General features: G+C 37.8%; 1 protein-coding gene across 1 annotated transcript in view; it reads left to right on the top strand.

The window, feature by feature from the left end:
* Positions 1-20,918, top strand: part of LOC139728211 (serine/threonine-protein kinase unc-51-like) — a 63,377-nt gene that overhangs the window by 1,289 nt on the left and 41,170 nt on the right. Inside the window, exons 2-4 of the mRNA XM_071639176.1 lie at positions 4,644-4,736; positions 6,147-6,188; positions 19,357-19,426. Coding sequence (XP_071495277.1) covers positions 4,644-4,736; positions 6,147-6,188; positions 19,357-19,426 — 205 coding nt within the window. The remainder of the gene's footprint in view (positions 1-4,643; positions 4,737-6,146; positions 6,189-19,356; positions 19,427-20,918) is intronic.

Below are 20,918 nucleotides of genomic sequence, written 5' to 3'. Positions count from 1 at the left end.
ATACTCGTACTGTACGTCACAGTCCTGGCGTGATCAGAGTCTATATTTTCGAATGTCTAATTTTTGCAAATAGCACCTGACTCCCTAAATTTGCGAAAATAAAAACCTCAAGAAATATTTGGCGTATGCAGTACATGTGAGGATCCCCGTAAAAGGTAATGACATTTCACCAAGTAAATTTTGATATTTACTGTAATTGCGTCTTGTTATAGGACTACATTTATACATAGCCCTGTTTCAACAGCTTAATTGTCGTCTCATACATCTTGTTGTCAATGTTTGAGTTGTAGTAATAAAATACAAAGTAACAACAAGTTTAACATTTGAAAAAATTGTCTGAATTATGCTTGCCAAATGTAAATGTTAGACTCTAGGATTACTGTAGAACCTACACACAAAAAAGAGTAGTAACATCAACTGGTACAAGTTTGCATTTGAAATCTCTAGACGTATCAAATGCCTGTGCTTGTTTAAGTGAGAGATTTATTATCATCCAGTGTTGGAAATATTTCTTGATGTTAATACTTTGAAGCCACTTTTTCCCTGAAATTGAAAACATTTGGTGATGTTGCTCTTTATGATCCTTATCATACATGATTAACTCTGTGTGTGCCACAGTGAAAACCTCCAGTAGTTTGCCACATTATTCTGAGACTGCAACACATGAGCACTTTTTGATTATTTTTTTCAAAGCCAGATGTGTAACTTTTCATAGAATCGATTATGTTCTAACCCACATGCAGTGAGCGAAGTTGTAGAGAAAATTACCAAAGCTTTGCTGTGATGTAAATTTTATGACAAAGCTGTGGTTATTTTTCTTGCAAATGGCCAGTGGTGTTTTTCCAGGTTTTGGGTTCTGACTTCTGCAGATGCACAACCACAACAGAAAATTAGAACTTACTCGAAAAGAAACCCTATATAGAACGCTGATATTCAATCACATCATGCCATGGAAACTACGCGGTGTATCTGTGTGAGAAATGGAATCAAGAGTGAAGCTTTCATTGTACTGTGACGTTTGGCGATTTATCGTTTTGAAGGGTTTTTGCATTTGAGCAAAATATGCGAACTTGGCACACCATCATCCATTTCAGCTGAGTTTGACATGTGAACCTTGCACATAAAAAGTCAACAGTATATGAAATAGATGACTGAGAATAGCTGAGGTATGATGGCAATATTTAGCATACCGGTAGTACCATTCCACTTTCATGCTGGTAGACAGTACAAATTGTATTTAGCTATGAAATTCAATAGATGTTCTTCTGTCTATTCCTTGCGATATATACCGTATGTTCGAAGTTCTGAGCAGTATGTGTACACTTGTATCCAGTTGCCCTGTTTAGTGTTACACTTTGTAGATATTGGGCTTATTTCTTTGAAGGGTACTTTTGTTATGGTTTTCTCTCCCATAAGCTGTGCACAAGCTTTCTTTAATAATTAACAAGTGCTCATTAAAACAGATGTGATAGTTCCTGCCTCATTCTTTTCAGTTTATCAGTTTGTTGGTCTATTCTCATATATTGCAATATACAGCAATATCATATATCATCATATAATTAGAATTAAATTCATATGGTGTAGACTCAAGCACCATGAATAGAGTCAAACACATGATATTTCTGCAAATTCATGATGCGAACAAGAATACAATTGCATGAGAAAAATAAAGTGTACAATCATAATAATCAATAGGTGCTTGGACATGCCTGTTACATACACGTGACAAAATATGAGGGGAAATGGGAGCAGGGGGATGAGATGCAAAAATTATTCTTCCTGTACATTGGTCACATGAGTGGCCACTCTCTGCAGTTGCTATCAGTGGTGGGTGATACACACTGTATTTATCAGTCTGCCATTGCTGTGTACAATACCTGCAGTGAGCAAAGAAAATTCTTACCAGAAATTTGCAGTATCTGAGGAAACTTGTTGATGGCAACATTTCTACCAGGGAGTTCATGTACCATAGGTCATGAAATACAATGTGTAGTGATGGAGTAGTGTCTGACATGTACTGTAAACATGTAAGACCCCGTTTACAGTGAAATGAAGGCCAGGCTCAGCCGCGGCCAAGCCCAGCCTTCATTTCACTGTAAACGCGCAAAAGGCCAAATGCGGTACCAAAATCGGCCGCACATTTGGCCAAGCTCTGGAGGTAGTCTCGGCCGCGGCCGCGGCCGCGCCCAGCCTTTTCTCACTGTAAACGCAAACTAGGCCAAATCCAGTACCAAATTGCGACCGGCGCGCTCCCAATAATAGTCATTTGTTTACAAGCAGAGCGCCAGTACAACAAAATATTGAAAGGTTTGAATTAAAAGCCGGGGCCGAGCCCTCCACTGTAAACGGACAAAATTGTGGGACTGAGTACCGCAATTGAGGCCGGGCTTGGCCTTGGCTCGGCCCGGGCTCGGCCCAGCCCTGCACTGTAAACGGGGTCTAAGCGTCCTTTTTTAGTTTACCAGAGTTTGTCCTAGGGCAGGCAAATGCAATTATGCAACATGGCACCATTTTGGATGATTGAGGTCATAAATATTTTGGATTCCTCACTGTATTGATTGTGCAGCAAGGATTTTGTAGTTAAAGCTTAGACAGAAAAATCTTGTCTGGTCTGGAGGAGTTTTTAATCAGTTTTTGACATTTACAGTGTACAGCTCTCCTCGGTATAGGAGGGGATTTTGTGAAGCCAGATGTACATTGTACATGTAGTCTCTGTGGAACATGCGACGACAAGATACAGACCAATCTTTCGGTCAAGTTACATACTTTACACTTTCTTGTAAGGGAAGATCATGACAAAAACATGCTATGGAGATACAATGTACAACGTACGTACAATGTAAGTGTGCATGTGTGCATGATACAGTTGTATATGGCACAGTCCTTCATTCTGGTGCAATACTGTAATTTACTACTAGAATGGTGAAATTGTTGATCTTCAATGTAAGAACTAATCATGCCAAGCATAAAAATAAGAAGTATAATTTCATGACTTGTGCAGCCTGCTGAAACTTTGGTTCTCTTGATTTACTTGTACACATGTACAGTATGTACAAGTGTATGCATACACTGTATGCTACATGTACATTAAAGGTCAAGTTCACCTTCATTAACATAAGGATTGAGAGAATGTAGCAATATTAGTAGAACACATCATTGAAAGTTTGACGAAAATCGGGCAATCCGTTCAAAAGTTATGAATTTTTGAAGTTTTTGTGCAGTAACCGCTGGATGAGAAGACTACTGCAGTGTGTGAATAACTTAGATGTCACATGCGTACAACAATGTGAGGAAAATATAAAGAGAATTTCACAAAATTTCATCTTTTGAAAAAAGTACACATTCCCCCGACTCGTTACCGACAAATGTTATGGGTAATATTATTCCCCCTGCCTTTAGAAAGAGCCAAGTCAAGTGCTCTTTTATTATGTGAAAAAAGTGAAAATATGTTGAATTTCTTCATATTTTCTTTATACTGTTGTACGCATATGACTCACAAGCTGTAGTAGTCTCCTCATCCAGCGGTTCCAACACAAAAATTTTAAAAATTCATAACTTTTGCATCGATTGTCCAATTTTCCTCAAACTTTCACTGATGTGTTCTACTAACATTGTTGCATTCTCTCTATCCTTATGTTTATGAAGGTGAACTTGTCCTTTAAAGGTTCTGATTACCAGTGGGAGCAGTGATTTAAAAAATGTTTGAGTTATCACATTTGATGCATGTGCCATCTGTGTCAGTTGTATCACAAAGCATTCTTACTCTTACCATAAAGTTTTGCAATAAAGCCTACCTGGAGATATTATTGCTTTCTACTGTAAAAGCATATTACTGTTGACGGTTTAGTCTAGAAACAAATCTGTTATAACTATTGTTCACATTTTATATATTTAACAATTCACTTAACTTTGATTGTACTGATTAACTTTTTTACACTGGTTGTTTCTATCCCTAACTCACATTTTAGAACTATTTTGAAGCACTAAAGCTGGATTTTTGTTTCATCTGCAAATGGTAAACAATGCCTTTAATTGACATCCTTCCAGTGTATCACTGGCATGCCCTATCAAGGGATAGTAAACTTGTGGAGCGTACATTTGCAGCATGGCTGTACGTTGTACTGTATGCAACGATGTACTATACTGTTAATTACAGAAATATTCGCTGCATTAAATTTTCCTGAATTGCCACTGGCACACAGTGCATATATGGTGTAGAAAAGAACTTTCATGTGCCTTTTAATTCCACTAAACTTGCCTTACTTGAAATTCACAAAATTAAAATGCATGCAAAAATCTCTGGCTTTACAGTATCTTTATATGCAACTGGTAAAACTTTAGTTTTTCTGTTGAACAGAAATTGTCTGTTTAATTTGTTGATGTATCAGAACTTCAACCATGAGACATTTATCACACCGTGGATTTCACTGGTCATGAAATATCTTGTGAAAGGTACAGCTGTAAAGCTGTTCTCCTCTTTAATTGACATACAAGTGCACCGACCGAAAGTGTGATATTTGTACATTGGATTTGCACTGTACATGTTTACAAAATGCTTTCAGTTTCATTCTCTTTGATCCAAGAAATCTCTTTGTTTGATGAAACAGGTTTTTTTTTTTCTTTTTTTCATTGTTTCTTTTCAGAGACCGGATCAAACAGTGGCCATCAAGTGCATTAACAAGAAGAACCTGTCAAAGTCACAGACATTTCCTGAGAAGGAGATTGAGATCCTAAAGGTATGTACCTATTGAAGGGATCAAAGTAAGTCCTGCCAACAGTGCTGTGATTGATGTGCATTTTGTCAGTTTATGCTGTGGAAACTGAACCATGGAATATATGGGGAACATATGTAATTTAGAATTTGATAAGAAAAAGAAAAATGTCATTAACAAACGATACTGAGAAAGAAAAGTAGGGACTGTCTATGACACCTACAATGTACAAACCATGTAAGTCCTTTTCAATCATCAATTTACTGGTAGTTGAGTTTGAGATGTCAGTCAATTGGGATTTTGTCAGCTATGGTACCTTTGAAGGTTGATGAGGCTCAAATTTCAGGAGGAATTCTGAATAGACAGTCAAGGTGATGAGTATGCATGGCTGCCACTTTCATATGTTAATCTATCGCAGTGACATTCACTCACAGCCACAGTGTGTGCATAAAAATCCTGATTCAATGTAGCAATTGCTCCAGCCTCGTATGTTTAAGAGTACGTTGTACCCTCTGTCATTGTTTAACACAAATGATTTTATATGTCATCCGCTGTATCTCGGCAATAATGGGTTCCTTTTTAAAAATAGAAAGAGATATTTTGGAGTTGAATGAAAATTTCAAACATTTTTTTATTATGGTATGAAGTTTTGCGGTCAGACATGTTTCATTTTGGCAACTTTCATATCCTTAAAATGAACAGGGCAGGGGATACAAGTGAATGATGCCCAAACTCTATCTCATATGGTAGATTCTTCCTTACAGAATTATCATTCTACCAAGGGCATTTTATACATGTACATAGATTTTTTTTTAAAGGGTTGCAGAGTGAACATTTCTCTTTTACAAGATCATTTGGAAAGAAATCAGATCCTCAGACACAGAAAAAAAGAAAATTAGTGTATTATTCATATTACTATTTTAGAAAGTACTACCCGTACTATGGGCTGTGAAATGCATGTATTTCTGTGTGTGAGTTGGTACGCTGGTAGGGTGGGGATGCCAAGGAGTGGGGAAGGCTGGCCCGGTCTGGATATATTTGAGAATCCTCATAACAAATCATAATGTACACCTTTGATACTGATCTCTGTTTGAATACACACACAGCTGAAGAATCTTGACTGGTTTGGACTGTTACCAATGAGCGTATGCCTTGATGCACATTATTATTTGCTAACTGTGCTCTTCATGATTTTCGAATGTACCCCTGTGGGCAGCGAATGAATCGGGCCACCCGTGAATCCCTATATGCTACCGGGCTTTAAATTCATAACAATCTGTACCACCCACTCTGAAACATATAGTATATAATTGCCTACTGCATACATGTAGGCCTGTAATAATGGCATTAAACTGTTTTGACATTTACATACCAGTCTGTGCATATTCAAAGTACCTGTGTCTTTAATTTTGATCATATTTCTTCATGTTGCAGGAGCTCCATCATGACAATGTGGTTTCCCTCCTCCACTTTAAGGTGAGTTTATTCAACATCTGGTTGTTATACTGCTTGCCACCTTGATACATAACCATATCACTGGTTCTTTGCTGGAGCAACCACGAGAGGATTTCTCACATGTTTGTGTGTTTGCTTGTCTTTTGTTAAGTTAGCTTGACAGTTGATAAAAACGACTATCAATTTTCACCGAGTCGGACATACAAAAGAATGGCTGCAGAGATGCAGCTGAACTCTTTAAATTAATTTCATCAAACCATTTTATAAATTTACCCATGTCATCTCAGATGCCGTGATGTAACATTTTCGTCAAGCTTGACATTGAATCCTTTCAGATGAGGTCGCCGCTCAGCAAACATCATTGTGTGACACGGAGTATGTTGGCTCACATCCATCAGATTGTTCAGGTTTAGGGCCACTTGTTTGTCTCCAGGCTTCTGATGAAGGTCGTTTTTCATATATGGCATGCTTGTGGTAGCTTCACAAGAATGGTTATGGACCCGTGCAAATGATCATAGCTTTGTCGCATAATCTGCTCCATGCTCAGGTACCAGCGATAACACGTTGACCTAATAGATCACTATTTTAGTTGGCAAAAACAAGTACACCGTACCTGAAGTAGGTCACAGCATAGCTCATTAAAGATAAAATGTTGATTTTCACAAAGTTCATAATCCTGTGCATTATTTTCTAACTTTTGACAATTACGGTCATTGAATATGGAAATACACAACCATTAGGAAAGTCATGTCCCCCGAGTGTGATTGTGATTACGTGCCAGCGGCAGCAGCTCTGTTTCGTAAGATCATGTATCATTTCAACCGATAAAGGGACAGAATGGTTATAGCAGCTAGAAGATTACTCATACCCCAGTAATATAAGCCTGGCAATGCATTCAATCCATGTCTCAGTTGAATGCCATTGAACAAGATTGTACTGCAAGGAGATGTATTATACGTGTTTTGTGGCTTGTAGAATTCACAAGAACAAAAGCAAAGGTCAGTGAACATTAGAGCAAAATCAGACAAGTGCAGATTGATTTGAGACTGTGTAAGAATCTATAATGCACCAAGTACAACATTCACTTGGCTTTTCAATAGAGGCATTTTGTTCATGTTTAACTGTAACAGCTATAGCGCGATCGACGCCCCTCATTTCTCGACATGCAAAAAGCATCGCTAAAGTTCACACTGTTTGATAGACATATTATACGGCTGAACCAGTATTATTTTCTAAGGTATTTCTCTGCAAAAGAGTTACTCGGGCTGTTGTGTTGTATCACTTCTTCAGAAATTGAAGATATTGATGCCTTCAAACTTATCTGATAATAGTTTCTAAGCCATTTTTGTGTGTGTGTGCACCCATACAATGTACATGTACATACTAATACAGAATATTATACATACATGTCTATACAAACTGTACATACTTTTAAACACAAACACAGACAAACATGCATACCTGTTGCCTATAGACATACAGGTGTATGAACATGCACACGTATGCACGCAGGCGTACACATAATCACGCACGACTCACATACTATCATATAAACAGAATTCTGTGCAGTACTACAGTTGTACGTATATATGCAACATCTTGATAGAGAGAAATATATTTCAAGTTCCTCAGTGGAAGCCATATTTGAAATACTTGCAGATTTTCTACCATGTAATTGAATTGCTGTAAACTTTGTAAATGTGTGTTGAATTTGTGTGAGTCACTGCCGAACTGTTACTTTCATTGCATGTGCGCATCAATTTAGAATTAACCCAATTTTTGAGAAGAGGTAAATTTCTTTTTATGGCAAATTCTGGCTTTGTGCCCAATGCAGTGAAGCCATGGAGATGTCAGTATGCGTGACTCAGAAAGTACTCTGAGCAAATAAACAGGATAAAAGTTGAAAAATTGTCCTTTCATTTATGGTTAATTTGCTTTAACATATGTACTTTTATTGAATTGCAAACTAATAATTGGTGTTGCATTACATCAACCATGACTAAGGTCAGCTTGACACTTGAAGTTTTTTTTTTCACTTTACAGCACTTTTGTTTTGCAGAATTTGCCATGCACTCTGCACAAAATTTCGTCGCAGAAGTATGATGCCCTATGCAGACGACGTGCACCGTGACAGATTGTCACAAAAAGTAGCAGACCCCATTCAACCTTGCATGCACACAATTTTGTCAGCACGTATGCATTACTGTAAAGCGAGGAATGTTCGCATGCATTTTAATTTCGCAAATTTAAAGTTAAAATGGACGTGAAAGTTCTTGCCTACACAATATGCATTGGATGCCAGTGGCAAGTCGCGAAAATTTCATGCTGGGAGAAAGTCGGCGAAAATTCGCGAAATTTTCATGCCGCGAATATATTGTGTTTTACAGTATGCGTGATACAGAAAACGCGAGCAGGAGTCTTGAATCAGGAGCACTATGGCACCTAGACATGGTAGACAGCAGTGAATCAATGCTGATAATTACTCATTGCCAGAGACAGTTGGCTTTGTTACCTTCGCTTAGAGATGCACTGCGAAGTTGTGTTCCGCATGTAATGTATGTAGATCCACGTTTGCACATTACACGTACATGTGCACTCCTCCATTTCTGTAAATTCTCTGTTGCTATTTTTTTTTCAAATTTTTTTTGTGGCATACGGTACATAATTGTGCAATGTGCTAGATACATTAGCATCAGGTGCTGATGACTAGCCTGGGAAGAAGCGAATGAGAGTCTGTACACGCAGGAACTTCCACAGAGCTGTGCTGCTGAACGATGCCAAAACAACTAGAACAAGAGGATGGGATGAAATTCCCACTGTACGCTGTGCACTGTGTGTGCCTGTATTAAAATGTGATAAAGTTGAACGTTAAATTGTATTGCAGACTTTGGTGAACGGCCAGGAAATGTGGGAAAAGCCTCTTTCTTATTCCTTCAAATTAATGTTTCTTGCTTCGAGTTGTTTTTATTGCAACTGAGAGACAAATTGCCTTCATCACGGTAATGTATTAAATACCGATTATTCTATTTTTAGAGTAATTAAGCTATGATTAGAATTAAATAAAAAATCTTGGACATGCTTCCCACCTGAGTAGGCCTATGTATGCCTAGAGTATGACTTTTTATCATGGGTATTCACCCCCCCCCCCCCATTCCACAGTGTTGCAATAAAGCAGTCTGCAGTTGTATGTTATCATGCGTACATTGTGTATATTAGTGCGAAAATCATTGATATCATACAAACAATGCAATTTTTTAACATAGCTAGCAATTTTAATGAATTTTCTCAGTAATGACTAAAATTGAATAGAAATTGTCAATCACCCGTCTTGTGTTTTGCCCAAAAGCCTGCCTTTAGAGTTAAATCTTTTCTGAGCATAAATGTGCAGTTTTTGCCATTATAGACAGTAAGGATCTGTCTGTTGCACCAGTCAAAGCTGTAATTATGGAGTTACTAGTAGTAGCTCCATAGTGTAATCTCTTTCCACCGTCAAATATGGGAATTGATCATGTCCAGTTGTGCTCTAGGTAAAACATCAATTGTCACAAAAGAGCTCGGGAGAGAGAATCCCTACTACTGGAGTAAACCATTGTGTGTCCATGGAGCTACTTACATGATCTGTCTGTGCATTGCATCACAATCACGCAAGACCTGTGTTTACTGTTATGGCCAACAGCAGATATAAAATGAGTCAGCTTACTGCGTGCTGTGCTACGTGTTTCGCACAACGTCATACCTGACTCGCTTCCAATACCCAGGTCCCTGGAGGGAACTATAAAAGGATGTAGAGTTAACAGGGCTGGAAAAGTGTGATGTGGAAGTTATCCTTTTATTAAAGTGTAGACCAATTCAGTTTAGGTGCTCTTTTTTATGTTAATCCAATGTCTATTTCAGTCATAACGGGGGACTTCAGTATGCCTAGCAATAGATAACCCGTTGAGGACGAGTCCCGAGAATACCAGGCAGGCGCCTATGGGAAATGTGTGTTATAACAAAATCAGTCCGTCCTCAACGGGTTGATTTATGCACTGACATAGCAATGCACTTGCTCATTGCTTAACCCATTGAATTATCTTTTCTTCTTAAAGTCAGAAGCACCCCATTCATGATACGTACATGTATGTAGACTATAAGCTACAGTGTTTTAAAACCTAAATTGGTCTATTGATGGACGTGTAGATTATCTACATAACATATTTAGTGTACACCAGCATAGTGCTCTATTTGAAAGTAGAATATTTCATGGCATGTTCATTATAACAAATACCATGGTCCCTGGAGCTGGCATGAAAATAAGAACATTCACACTTCAGAATACGTCCTGACAGACACACAATACATTGTGTGCTCATCTGCAAAATTATGCACCAGTAATTCTGACTGAATTTGGCCTATCATGAAGAATAAATTTCATGTGAAGCTACTCGTACCAAATATACCATGCAATGCCACAGGAGCGCAGGGGGTAATTCAAAGCTTCAACCGGGCAAAAAGGAGAAAAGAAATAGCTGGTTGTCTTCACTGTATTATGTGGTGACACCATCATCTTTTTTTCTGTTAGTTGAAAGTTCCGCTGTGGCAGTGATACAGCTCACTAGTTTAGCTCAGTGAAGGGGCATGCTGTTTCTCCCCACAGAGTTTCATTTGTTAGAACATCTTCTGTTTTTAAAGTTATGTGTTCTTTTTTGCCTTTTTTTTGGGGGGGGTGTTCAAGTAAACAATTCATGGTTGTTGTTGTTGTTGTTGATATTGTTGTTGTTGTTGTTGTTGTTGTTGTTGTTGTTGTTGTTGTTGTTGTTGTTAATGTGGCTGATGTTAGGATAAACCACATTTTGATTTGACAGTTGATCTCATATGCCTGGAATTTCCCTTTGGTTCTTGTCCAGCTGCCTAGGACTCCTCATTTCCAACAAGGAAGCTGCTAAATTTATTCTGGAATTTTTACCCCAAAATGGAATTTCCAGAGTGAAATACATGATATTATTGGTAATGATGCAATAAAGCATGCGCGACATGATGGAATGTTGGCCAAGAATACGTAAGGTCAGTGGTTCATGACGGAAAAGTTGGCAACCTTCTTATCAACATTTTGAAATACCATGCAGGATGCATTTGAAGAAAAATACAAAATAAAGGAAAAGGTGAAATTCAAGCAGCTTGTGTGTTTGACAATCTGGCTATCAGAAAAAAAAAGTCCACAAAAATCCACACATGGCAGAGTTGCAAATAATTTGCAAGGAACATTAAATGTACAAGTACTGTATGTTACTGTGTGGCTGTCTACATGCTAGATGCACTGTCTGTGGCTCACACCGCAACTGGTACAAGTTATGATCAATTTCCTTTGTTGTGGTGGCCCGTTTCTGTGCTCTGGGTAATTTATGGAGAAAACATTTTGTTGAGCAAATGCCCTTGTTCTCCTAGCTAATGAGCAAATATTCCTTTGCTAAGGGCAAGCAGGCTAGTTGATTTATGGTGCCTGTGCCAGATAATTAGTTTAAAGGGATGGTACAGTATTGGTGGAGATGAGAATTGGGCTTTTAACTTTTTGCGAGATACCAAGAAAACACCTATGAAATAGTACAGAGCATACCATTTTAAGAGGAATTCAAAGTTTATTTGATGAAAATCATGTTTGGAATGACTGAAACATCCAAAAACAAAGTAAAACAAAGCAATCGTAATAAAAGGTGGGTCCCACACTTTATAAGAATTGCTCTGTTTTGGATATCTCAGCCATTTCAAAGCCAATTTTCATCAAATAAACGTTGAATTCCTCATGGAATTACATGCTCTTTCATATTTCATAAGAAGTTTCTCATTATCTCACAAAAAAAAAAAAAAATGTTAGAAACTTGAAATTAAGTCTCAACCAAAACTATGCGATCCCTTTAATAGGAGAGAGAGACCCAAGTAGCTCTGGTTAATTCATTTTTTTTTTCTTTTGGTAGATTACTCTTAAAGCCAATATTCAACATTGTGGCGGATGAGTTTCAGAAATTGGTCAGACTTTGCCAACTGACTCGTACTATGATGTGCAAAATATATGCAGAACACTGCAGCATGTATAGTGAGTGTTATGCTGTCACCATGAAATGATAAATGAATAAATCACCATGCTCACAAACTTTGCTAGATATATTAGTTTATTCAAACACTTCTGTCTATGGGAAATATGTAGGGCCTAAATCCAAACCACTCACCAATTTCCACCTGTTAGAACTGTGTAGCAGTTGGTTTTCACCCTTATTTTATTCTATTTTTTTCATCAGTGACTCTATTAAGTACTCTATTAGAGTATAGAACCTTGCAGCTCAGATGTTTGTTGTTGTTATTATTTGTTTGTTTCATAAATCTGGAAGCACTGTTGAACAGTCTTGCTAATCTGGGTGCTACAAACCCTTGCCCAAGGGGCAACTAGAATCCACCGTCAGGCAAGTTAGATGAAAGGGCACTTGCCTGCTATAAGTATGAGAGCCTTGCGAAAACCCCCAGTCAGACGGGAGGAAGATTATGACTTTTCATGCCCTGTTTGAGGTCAAGACTTTGAGGCCACCGTAGTGCTGGTTGGTAATTTAATGAGCAAGATATCATGGCAAGATATCATGTCACATGTGATGAGCAGTTTTCAGCAGTCTGTGATGGGATGGATGTCTTGTTCCAATTCAGTGATTGTTTTGCATTCAATCCAAATTAGAACCAAATGCTATCAGTATCAGGTGTGTTTTTTATACTAAATACTAGGGAGATGAAATGGAGATAGTCTAGTTTAGGACGACGTGAAGAGTGTCCTTCAGAATATAACTGATTTGTTCATGGGTGTGTGTATTCTCTGAATGTGTGCATATAGACACATGAATAAAAGATAAAATACATGTTGCATTGAAGAGAGGTTGGAGTAAAGATGTAGTTGATGGCGGTGATGAGCAATGAAACATCCCATTCTTTCATCAAATATAAGACTTGGCTCATGATGAGGTTCATGTGCAATGTGCTCGCTTTCTTGGAGTCTGTTGCATGGACTCCACCTGAAATATGACTTTCCTGTTGACGTTATACGAAGGGTTTGGAATATACCTTTGGAGAAGCTGTAAAAGAGGGAAAACAACAGCTTTTGATCATGAAAAAAAAAAAAACCAAACCAAACAAACAAACACAATGATCTGGAACTGGAATTGTAATGCCCTACTTGAAATGATGCTGAGCAACAACTTAGTCTCCCCTTATTGTTTGACAGGGCCAGGTTATATTTACATTTAGATAAAGCATTATCTGTTTTATAATATCAAACACTACATTTAGATAAAGCATTAGCTGTTTTATAATATCAAACACTAATGAACACTGCCAAACCAGAGGCACCCACAGATAGCTGGCTGTCAGCTCTGCATGCTTGCTGCCAAAACTGTGATGCAATAGAATATGATGGGAAAGAGCAGTTGTGGAGGGCTGGTTCCAGTGTTTATCAGTCGCCCGGTACTAATGAAAATGATGACGGTGACATTGTTTATGATCAGGCAGACGTGGGATATTGAAGGAAGAGGACGTTAACTCCCATCCTTCCCCAGTAATCGGTGCGGCTGTGAGGCTGGCCGCCTGAATGGCCATGGAATATGATAAAATAACCCAATGCATGCAAGGCGCCAGTGCTGACACAATGTTTTTGTGGGGTCATATAATCATTTCTGTCCTTTGAAAGACACATTCACATACACACACACACACACACACACACACACACACACACACACACACACACACACACACACACACACACACACACACACAGGCACACACTGACACAAAACCTCACACAAACACCGTGTCTGCCCTCCTTAGGTGTGGCTTGTTTATAGCCCGTATTTTAATATAGCAGCCAAGGTCAGTCGCTGAGTTCAAGGAACGTTCATTAGCCTTTTGTTTCTGACAGGTTGGAGTGCTTGAAGTGAGGTCCTTTTGTGTTAGTATTTCCACAACTTGCCCTCTTTTAGTTGTCACGTAGAATCCCCCACCCCCCCCCCTCCCCAAAAAACCCAAAAAACTATGAAAGACACTTTCATCGACTAAAATTTTTCTCAAAGGTAGACGAGCTTACAGAAACAAATTATGACTCGGGCAATACACAATGTCAGTCTTTTGGGTTCACTTTTGTGTGTCTCCCACACCCTTAGAACCAATAATTTAAAAGAAAATATGAATACATGTACATGTATGAATAAACATTGTGCTTTGTTGTAGACCTTGAAAGTTGAATTGGCTTAACAAACCTGACACAATACATCCTTTGGTCCTACTAACATCCAAAGAAATATGACATATGCCTGACTTCTCTCATGTATACTCACTTCATGTGAATTTTAGGCGGACTGAGGTAATGGCATTGTTGGGTTTTGGATTGTGACAGAAAAAGTGTATCAAAAAGCATGTCCTCAATAGATTCACATTTTTCCCTGTAGATTTTCCTGAGATCAGCATCTAAAGCTCTCAAAGTTTAGATTATTACCCTGGCCAATATCATAACAGTTTAAATTTCCTGTATGTTTATGGCAATCAGAAACTGGCGATGATAGTCTGATTGAGTTCAGTTTGAAACAGATGACAACCTCATTTTGCCAGTTGTGATTGTATGATGGTTTTTTTTTCTTTGTTAAATGTAATTTGGCAGTCAGCCAATATCGATGCATAGCTGCAAATATTTCTCTTTTGCCTTGTCGTGTAATAGATTCATATCTTCATAAAGTGTATGTATAAAGGTAATCTTACCAATATAGTGTGGGTATGTGTAGGCAAGTCATATAAACTATTATTAGTCTAAGAAGTCAAACTATGTGGTATATTTGATAGATGTCACAGTCAATGCAACAGATGAAGAATTTTGATTGTAGCGAATTTTTAGTCTACTTGAAAACAAGACTACCATCATGTATCACTAATCAGGGTGTATTTAGAAGTACAAGGTCTTTTGACAAATGACCAGGCCAGGGGTCACTCATTGGCCAGTCAGAGTCTGTTCCAGGCACTTTTTTTGTTGTTGATACATGACGTATTCTATGTGTGGTCATATTCCACCATATGGACTCCAGGCAGAACATCCTCTTTACCCCCCCCCCCCCTTTTTTTCTGGGTCTTCTCTGATATTAGCAACAGAAACACATCTTTATGTCATTGAAAGTGAAACACAACTGCTTATGACGGGAAAGAATGAATATTACTGCCATGATATGCACACGTGTGCTTATATGACCTACATAAAGGAACAACACTCTCTATTTCCCCTTGTATTCACTTGTGCATATAACCTACATAAAGGAACCATACTCTCTGTTTCCTGGCCTATAGTCGAAGTGCAAGTCTCCTTGCTATTTCATGCAAAGCTGTATGATTTTCCCGTACATTGTATATTGAGAAAGGAGCTGTGTATCATCAGTCCCTGGATTTTTTATTTTATTTTATTGACAACAGCCAGGTCAACCCTCGAGTCTATTTCTGTCCCGAGGTTCCGACATAGAAGCTAAATACGTTCTCTACGTGCATTTGAGCAGGAGCGGGATTGGGTATAAAATAGCTTAGATCTTTCACGGGCATTTCCCCCTCATTCTACTACTCTACCAGGCAGTTTGAATGATTATGCCACTCTTTCCTGTGAAGCTGAGTAGGAGTAGAGCTGTTGGATTACTCATCCAAACAAATCTACCCTACAATAGAGTGGAGTTCTAGCATGTGTATACTGACTGTTGGCTAATGCTATGCTTGACTGAGTTGTAAACAAATAGACGGGAATGGAAAACTACTGCTGCTGTGTAGACAGGCAATGGTGGTGGGGGGGGGGGGATGTCACAGCTTTGGAACTGTTGGTATTATGATGGTGATGCTTGTCAAAATCTCACCCTAATTCTAACATAAATCATAGCAGAAATATCAAGAGCCTTTTTGAAAGAGAGATATACTACCACTACACCAGAAACTGCATCCAAAATATTCTTTCTTTATGCGTAGGAACTAAATTTAAAGATTCATAGATTGTGCTCTAGCTGTATAACATATTACAGTGTGTATATGCATACACATTGTAAACAAGATGACTTGCTTGCGTGGTTTTCCATCAGTCAACATACATGTAATATGTCAACCCCATCCTGTCAGCCGTTCCCTCTCCAACTCATCAGTGTGACCAGTGAATCTCATGACTCACCGAGTGTAGCAGACATCATAGGCCTGTATGGTGTGCCAAGTCATTTAAATCTACAGTAACCTCTGGATCTACTATACAAGCTATTTAATCCATAGTTTACGTTTAATGTCTCAGTGCATTTCAACACCAGTAGCTCTTTGAATCCAATTTTGGATGCATCATTGTTACTCTACACACTATTCGTGTTATGTATTACAGTTCATGGATGTTTGTTTTCGTACAGCCTAGCAAGAATCATTTATTTAACAGTATTCATCAATATAATGTCTCCTTGCTATTTCATGCAAAGCTGTATGATTTTCCCGTACATTGTATATTGAGAAAGGAGCTGTGTATCATCAGTCTTGCTTTAACCCGTTGAGGACGAGTCCCGAGTATACTCGGGCAGGCGTCTATGGGAAATGCGTGTTGTAGCAAAATCAAACCGTCCTCAACGGGTTAAGATGTACATTCAGCCTTGCGTTCTCGTTTTTAGTGTATAGTGGTTATTTGTGCCGTGTAACGTGTAGACCAATTTAACTAAATGTATGGAGAACCCATTCAACTAGGACATTGTAAATGTGTAAATTTTGCATTATTCTGTAAATGTACAGAAGTGTGTGGGGGGGGGGGGATCACTGCAAACAATTAGTCACTGTATTGGTTAATTCTCTGTGAACCAGCATCTGACTATCCTGCCGACATTTGTGCATTACACACAGACAAAATGGCAGGATGTCTATAGATAGATTGCGATCCAAAGGGTACCAAGATTTTTTGCGTCCATTCATATGGACAGAAATATCCCGCTGATTGCCGACCAAGATAATTTGCTGACAAAACTGCACATGCTTGAAACCTACCGAAATGATGTCCTTTGCCCTTATGTTGGATTGTGAGCACTATTGTTGTGATATGTGTTTGAATGATGGGATAGAAAATCTTGATATCTTTTGCTAGTGTTCAAATTCTCATTGTGGTACAAGTTGTCATGCTATTTCTCAAATGATAGCAAGATTTCTTGGGATTTGGACCACGATGCTGCTTACCCTATTTACTTAATGAGATATCTACTGGTATTCATTTCCACATGTGGGCAAAAATGTTATGATGTGGAACATGATGTAAACCATAAGATTTGGATCCCAGTATTATTAGTTTTAATGTGAATTATGCCACTATTATTGTCTCCAGCAAGGTTAATTGCCAGGAGTTTTGAGAGGATTATGCATGTATGCAGTGTCGTCCCATGTACATTAGAGCTACATTATATGTACACATAAAAGTCTATATTGTCAGTTTTTGTGTTTATAGGGTGGCCATCTGGGTCACAATGACCTTGTACTGTACAAGCTGCACTAGAATCATGCACATGTTATCCACATGACACTGCCAGGTCTCCCAGAACCAGACCACCTGTTTATGATATCTATAGTCTATATTTTCCAGACTCTTTTATCTAAAGTAAGCTGACTGCAGTGACTGATGTAGACTCTTGAGCATTTTGTGCAAGAGATAATGTAATTCATAGCTCACAAACACACAGACACAAACAATACCCTAATGAAAAGATGAGAAATTGTATGAAATCCAGATCTTGGCAGATTATGGATTTTTTTCCTCCCAAAATCAAGACTGTGTCAGGACAGACTAAAGCAACAATGCACTGTCTTGCTCGCTCAGCTGTGTCAATAGATGCACACTTTAGGAAGCCTGAGTGAACTTTGGTCCAGTCAAGTGTTTTGTAAGGTGGGGGGGGGGGGGGGGAGGGGGAGGCAGCAGCATACAAAGTGTAGTTTATATAGACTGTCCTAGGGTAATCAATATTATGGCCTAGCCTACTAGACATACGGGGGGGGGGGGGGGGGGTTCTAACTTCTATATTCCACTTTTTCTTGTCACCATTTGTTTTGTCGGCATTCAACGTTATTTTGTCGTTATCAGTCATATATGTCATGAACATCTCTGCGTTCTGTTGGCAAACATTAGCCATTTCTAGGAAGAGAGGAGAAAAAGGGAGTAGGTATTGATTCCAAAAGAAGAATAAGTCCTACTTTTAAGCACTATTTTAGGTCCTACATATGTGTCACAAATTCCTTGGTATGCAAGTGGCCATTTACAGTACAGAGAAATCAGTCTTATGTCATTTTCCCTCGTAAACTGTATGTTCACTCATAAAAGTTGATGGCGATCGTACAATTGTAAGAAGTACTACCTGTGAATGTTATACCTGCATGAAGCCTCACAATTTTAAGGCATTTGAGATGTATCTTCTTTTGCCATCTGTTACATTTCATAAGTATCATACTGACCTATAACTTGCTGTGAACCTTACTAGTGTTGTTGTTGTTGTTGTTTTTTACCGAATGATATCCCTCTGATTTTTATCCATCTGTCAGGGTCGTTTTAATACAGTTTTCTACAATCAATAAAAAAAAAAGAAACCCCTTTTATTTTAGGTTAGGGAAATCTCTTAAAGGCATAATTTACCATTTGCAGATTAAACAAAAACCCAGCATTTGTGCTTCAAAATAGTTCTTAAAATGTGAGTTAGGGACAGAAACAACCAATGTAAAAATTTGAACCAGTATAATCAGTGTTAAGTATTGTTAAATACAGTATATAAAATGTGAACAATAGTTAAAATAAAAATGTTTCCTGACTAAACCGTCTACAGTTATGGTTTAATGAAAAAAATTGTGATATCTCCTTATAAGGCTTTATTGCCCCCCCCAAAAAAAAAAAATATATATATATACATGTATATATATATATGGTAGGATGCTTTGTGATACAACTGACCTACACATATGCATCAAAAAGTGATATCTTGAACATTTTGTTAAAATCACTGCTCCCAAAGGTAAACAGGACAGAACACTGTTGAACACTAGGCGCTGTTTAAGTCTGTGGCTGCTCCTGCATTTGTATTCTGTGCACTTTTTACCTGTGATATTTCCCTCAGCTCTTCTTGCCTAAATCATGCCCTCCTTTCACATCTTTTTTTTACTTCCACAGGAAACAGCGTCCTCCCTCTTTATGGTAATGGAGTACTGCAATGGTGGAGACCTGGCCGACTATCTTCACAGTATGTTCTCTCATGGTTAAAACGATGGTATAGTTTTGGTTGAGATGGAGCTTCAGGTTTTCAGCTTTCTGTGAGGTAGTTTCAGTCTACTTGTGAAATGTTAAAGAGCATACTATTCTGAGAGGAATTCAATGTTTATTATTTTGATGGAAATTGATTTTGAAATGGCTTTGATATCCAAAAACAAAAAGGTCCTAATAAAAAGTAGGACCAACCTTTTATCATGAGAACATTGTTTTACTTTGTTTTTGGATATCTCAGCCATTTTGAAACTAATTTTCATCAAATAAACTTTGAAGTACTCGTAAAATTGTATGCTCTTTGATATTTCATAAGTGGATTATAGTTATATCACATAAATTTCAAATCTGAATCCCCATCTCAACCAAAACTGTACGTCCCTTAAGACAAGAGTGTTTTAGAAAGAAGAGAGAGAATTAATGTACACTGTAAATACTGTACGTATACCCTTGTACTATGAAAATCTTCTATGGAGCCGTCCTGTACAAGGTTTCAGCGACATTCTGAGAGATAATGGGAAGACAAGAGTATCAATTGTGAATGTTGTAAACAAGTTTGGAAGGTATTGATTGGGATATGCTCCCAGTGGAGTAAAGTATACCGGGAACTAATTACAGGTTGATGTTTTATGAAGGATGTACGATTCCTGGTATCCATGATACGTAGATGGGTGAATCTAACGAAGTCATCAACTCAGATATTGCTGCTTTTGATGAGAGAGAATAATTGTGTACTTAATGTGTTTGTTTGTGTGTATGTGTTACAGAGATAAGGAGAGAACAAGATGTCAAGATAGGTTTTTCATTGTTAAGAAAGCTTGTTCTTTGAAATTTAATTTGTCTAATTCTTTCACATGATACAGGCTGTCTTTTGCTGCGTAAAAAGAAAGGAATTGTTCACAAATACTTCTGTGTTGTAGTCATGAATAATGCTATCTTGCTATGACATGCTTCCTCCTAGTGTTTTTCACTGTAACTTGATATTTCTTTGAAGACTTTAAAAAAATTCTCTCAATATCAGTTGTGTCAATGACAATGTGTGGTCACTGGTATAAGGATGTTTTTGGATTATGTCAGATCTGATATATATTTTCAGAATGCAAAATGAAAAAAAAAAAAAAAGAGACACTTGTCATTTCTCTTTCAGAACCTTTTAATTGGAATGTTTTTTACATCTATACAATACAATACTTCCCAGTACGTTTTTATTTTATTTTTTTAAAGAAAATGTTTTCTCTGTGATTTGATATAGCATGCTTAGTTTTCAAGTGCAATCTTCTATTTAATGAATCCATTAAATGAATATATGATTCAAAATTTTATGTTTTCTTTTTATAATGCATGATTATGTGTTTTGATCTGCAGGCATTGGCTGCCCTGCTCTTTCACCATATTAAGAAATTGTTCAAAATTGGAATAAGAGCAAATCAAATTTGTATGGACATTTTTAAAGGGATTTTATGACAATCGTG

The sequence above is a fragment of the Diadema antillarum genome, unplaced genomic scaffold (assembly GCF_040938485.1).
Source record: "Diadema antillarum isolate AM-2024a unplaced genomic scaffold, OU_Dant_1.0 seq00000169_RagTag, whole genome shotgun sequence".
In the NCBI taxonomy this organism is placed as follows: Eukaryota; Metazoa; Echinodermata; class Echinoidea; order Diadematoida; family Diadematidae; genus Diadema; species Diadema antillarum.
The sequence above is the reverse complement of the archived record's forward strand: the minus strand, read 5'-3'. Positions and strand labels throughout refer to the sequence as shown.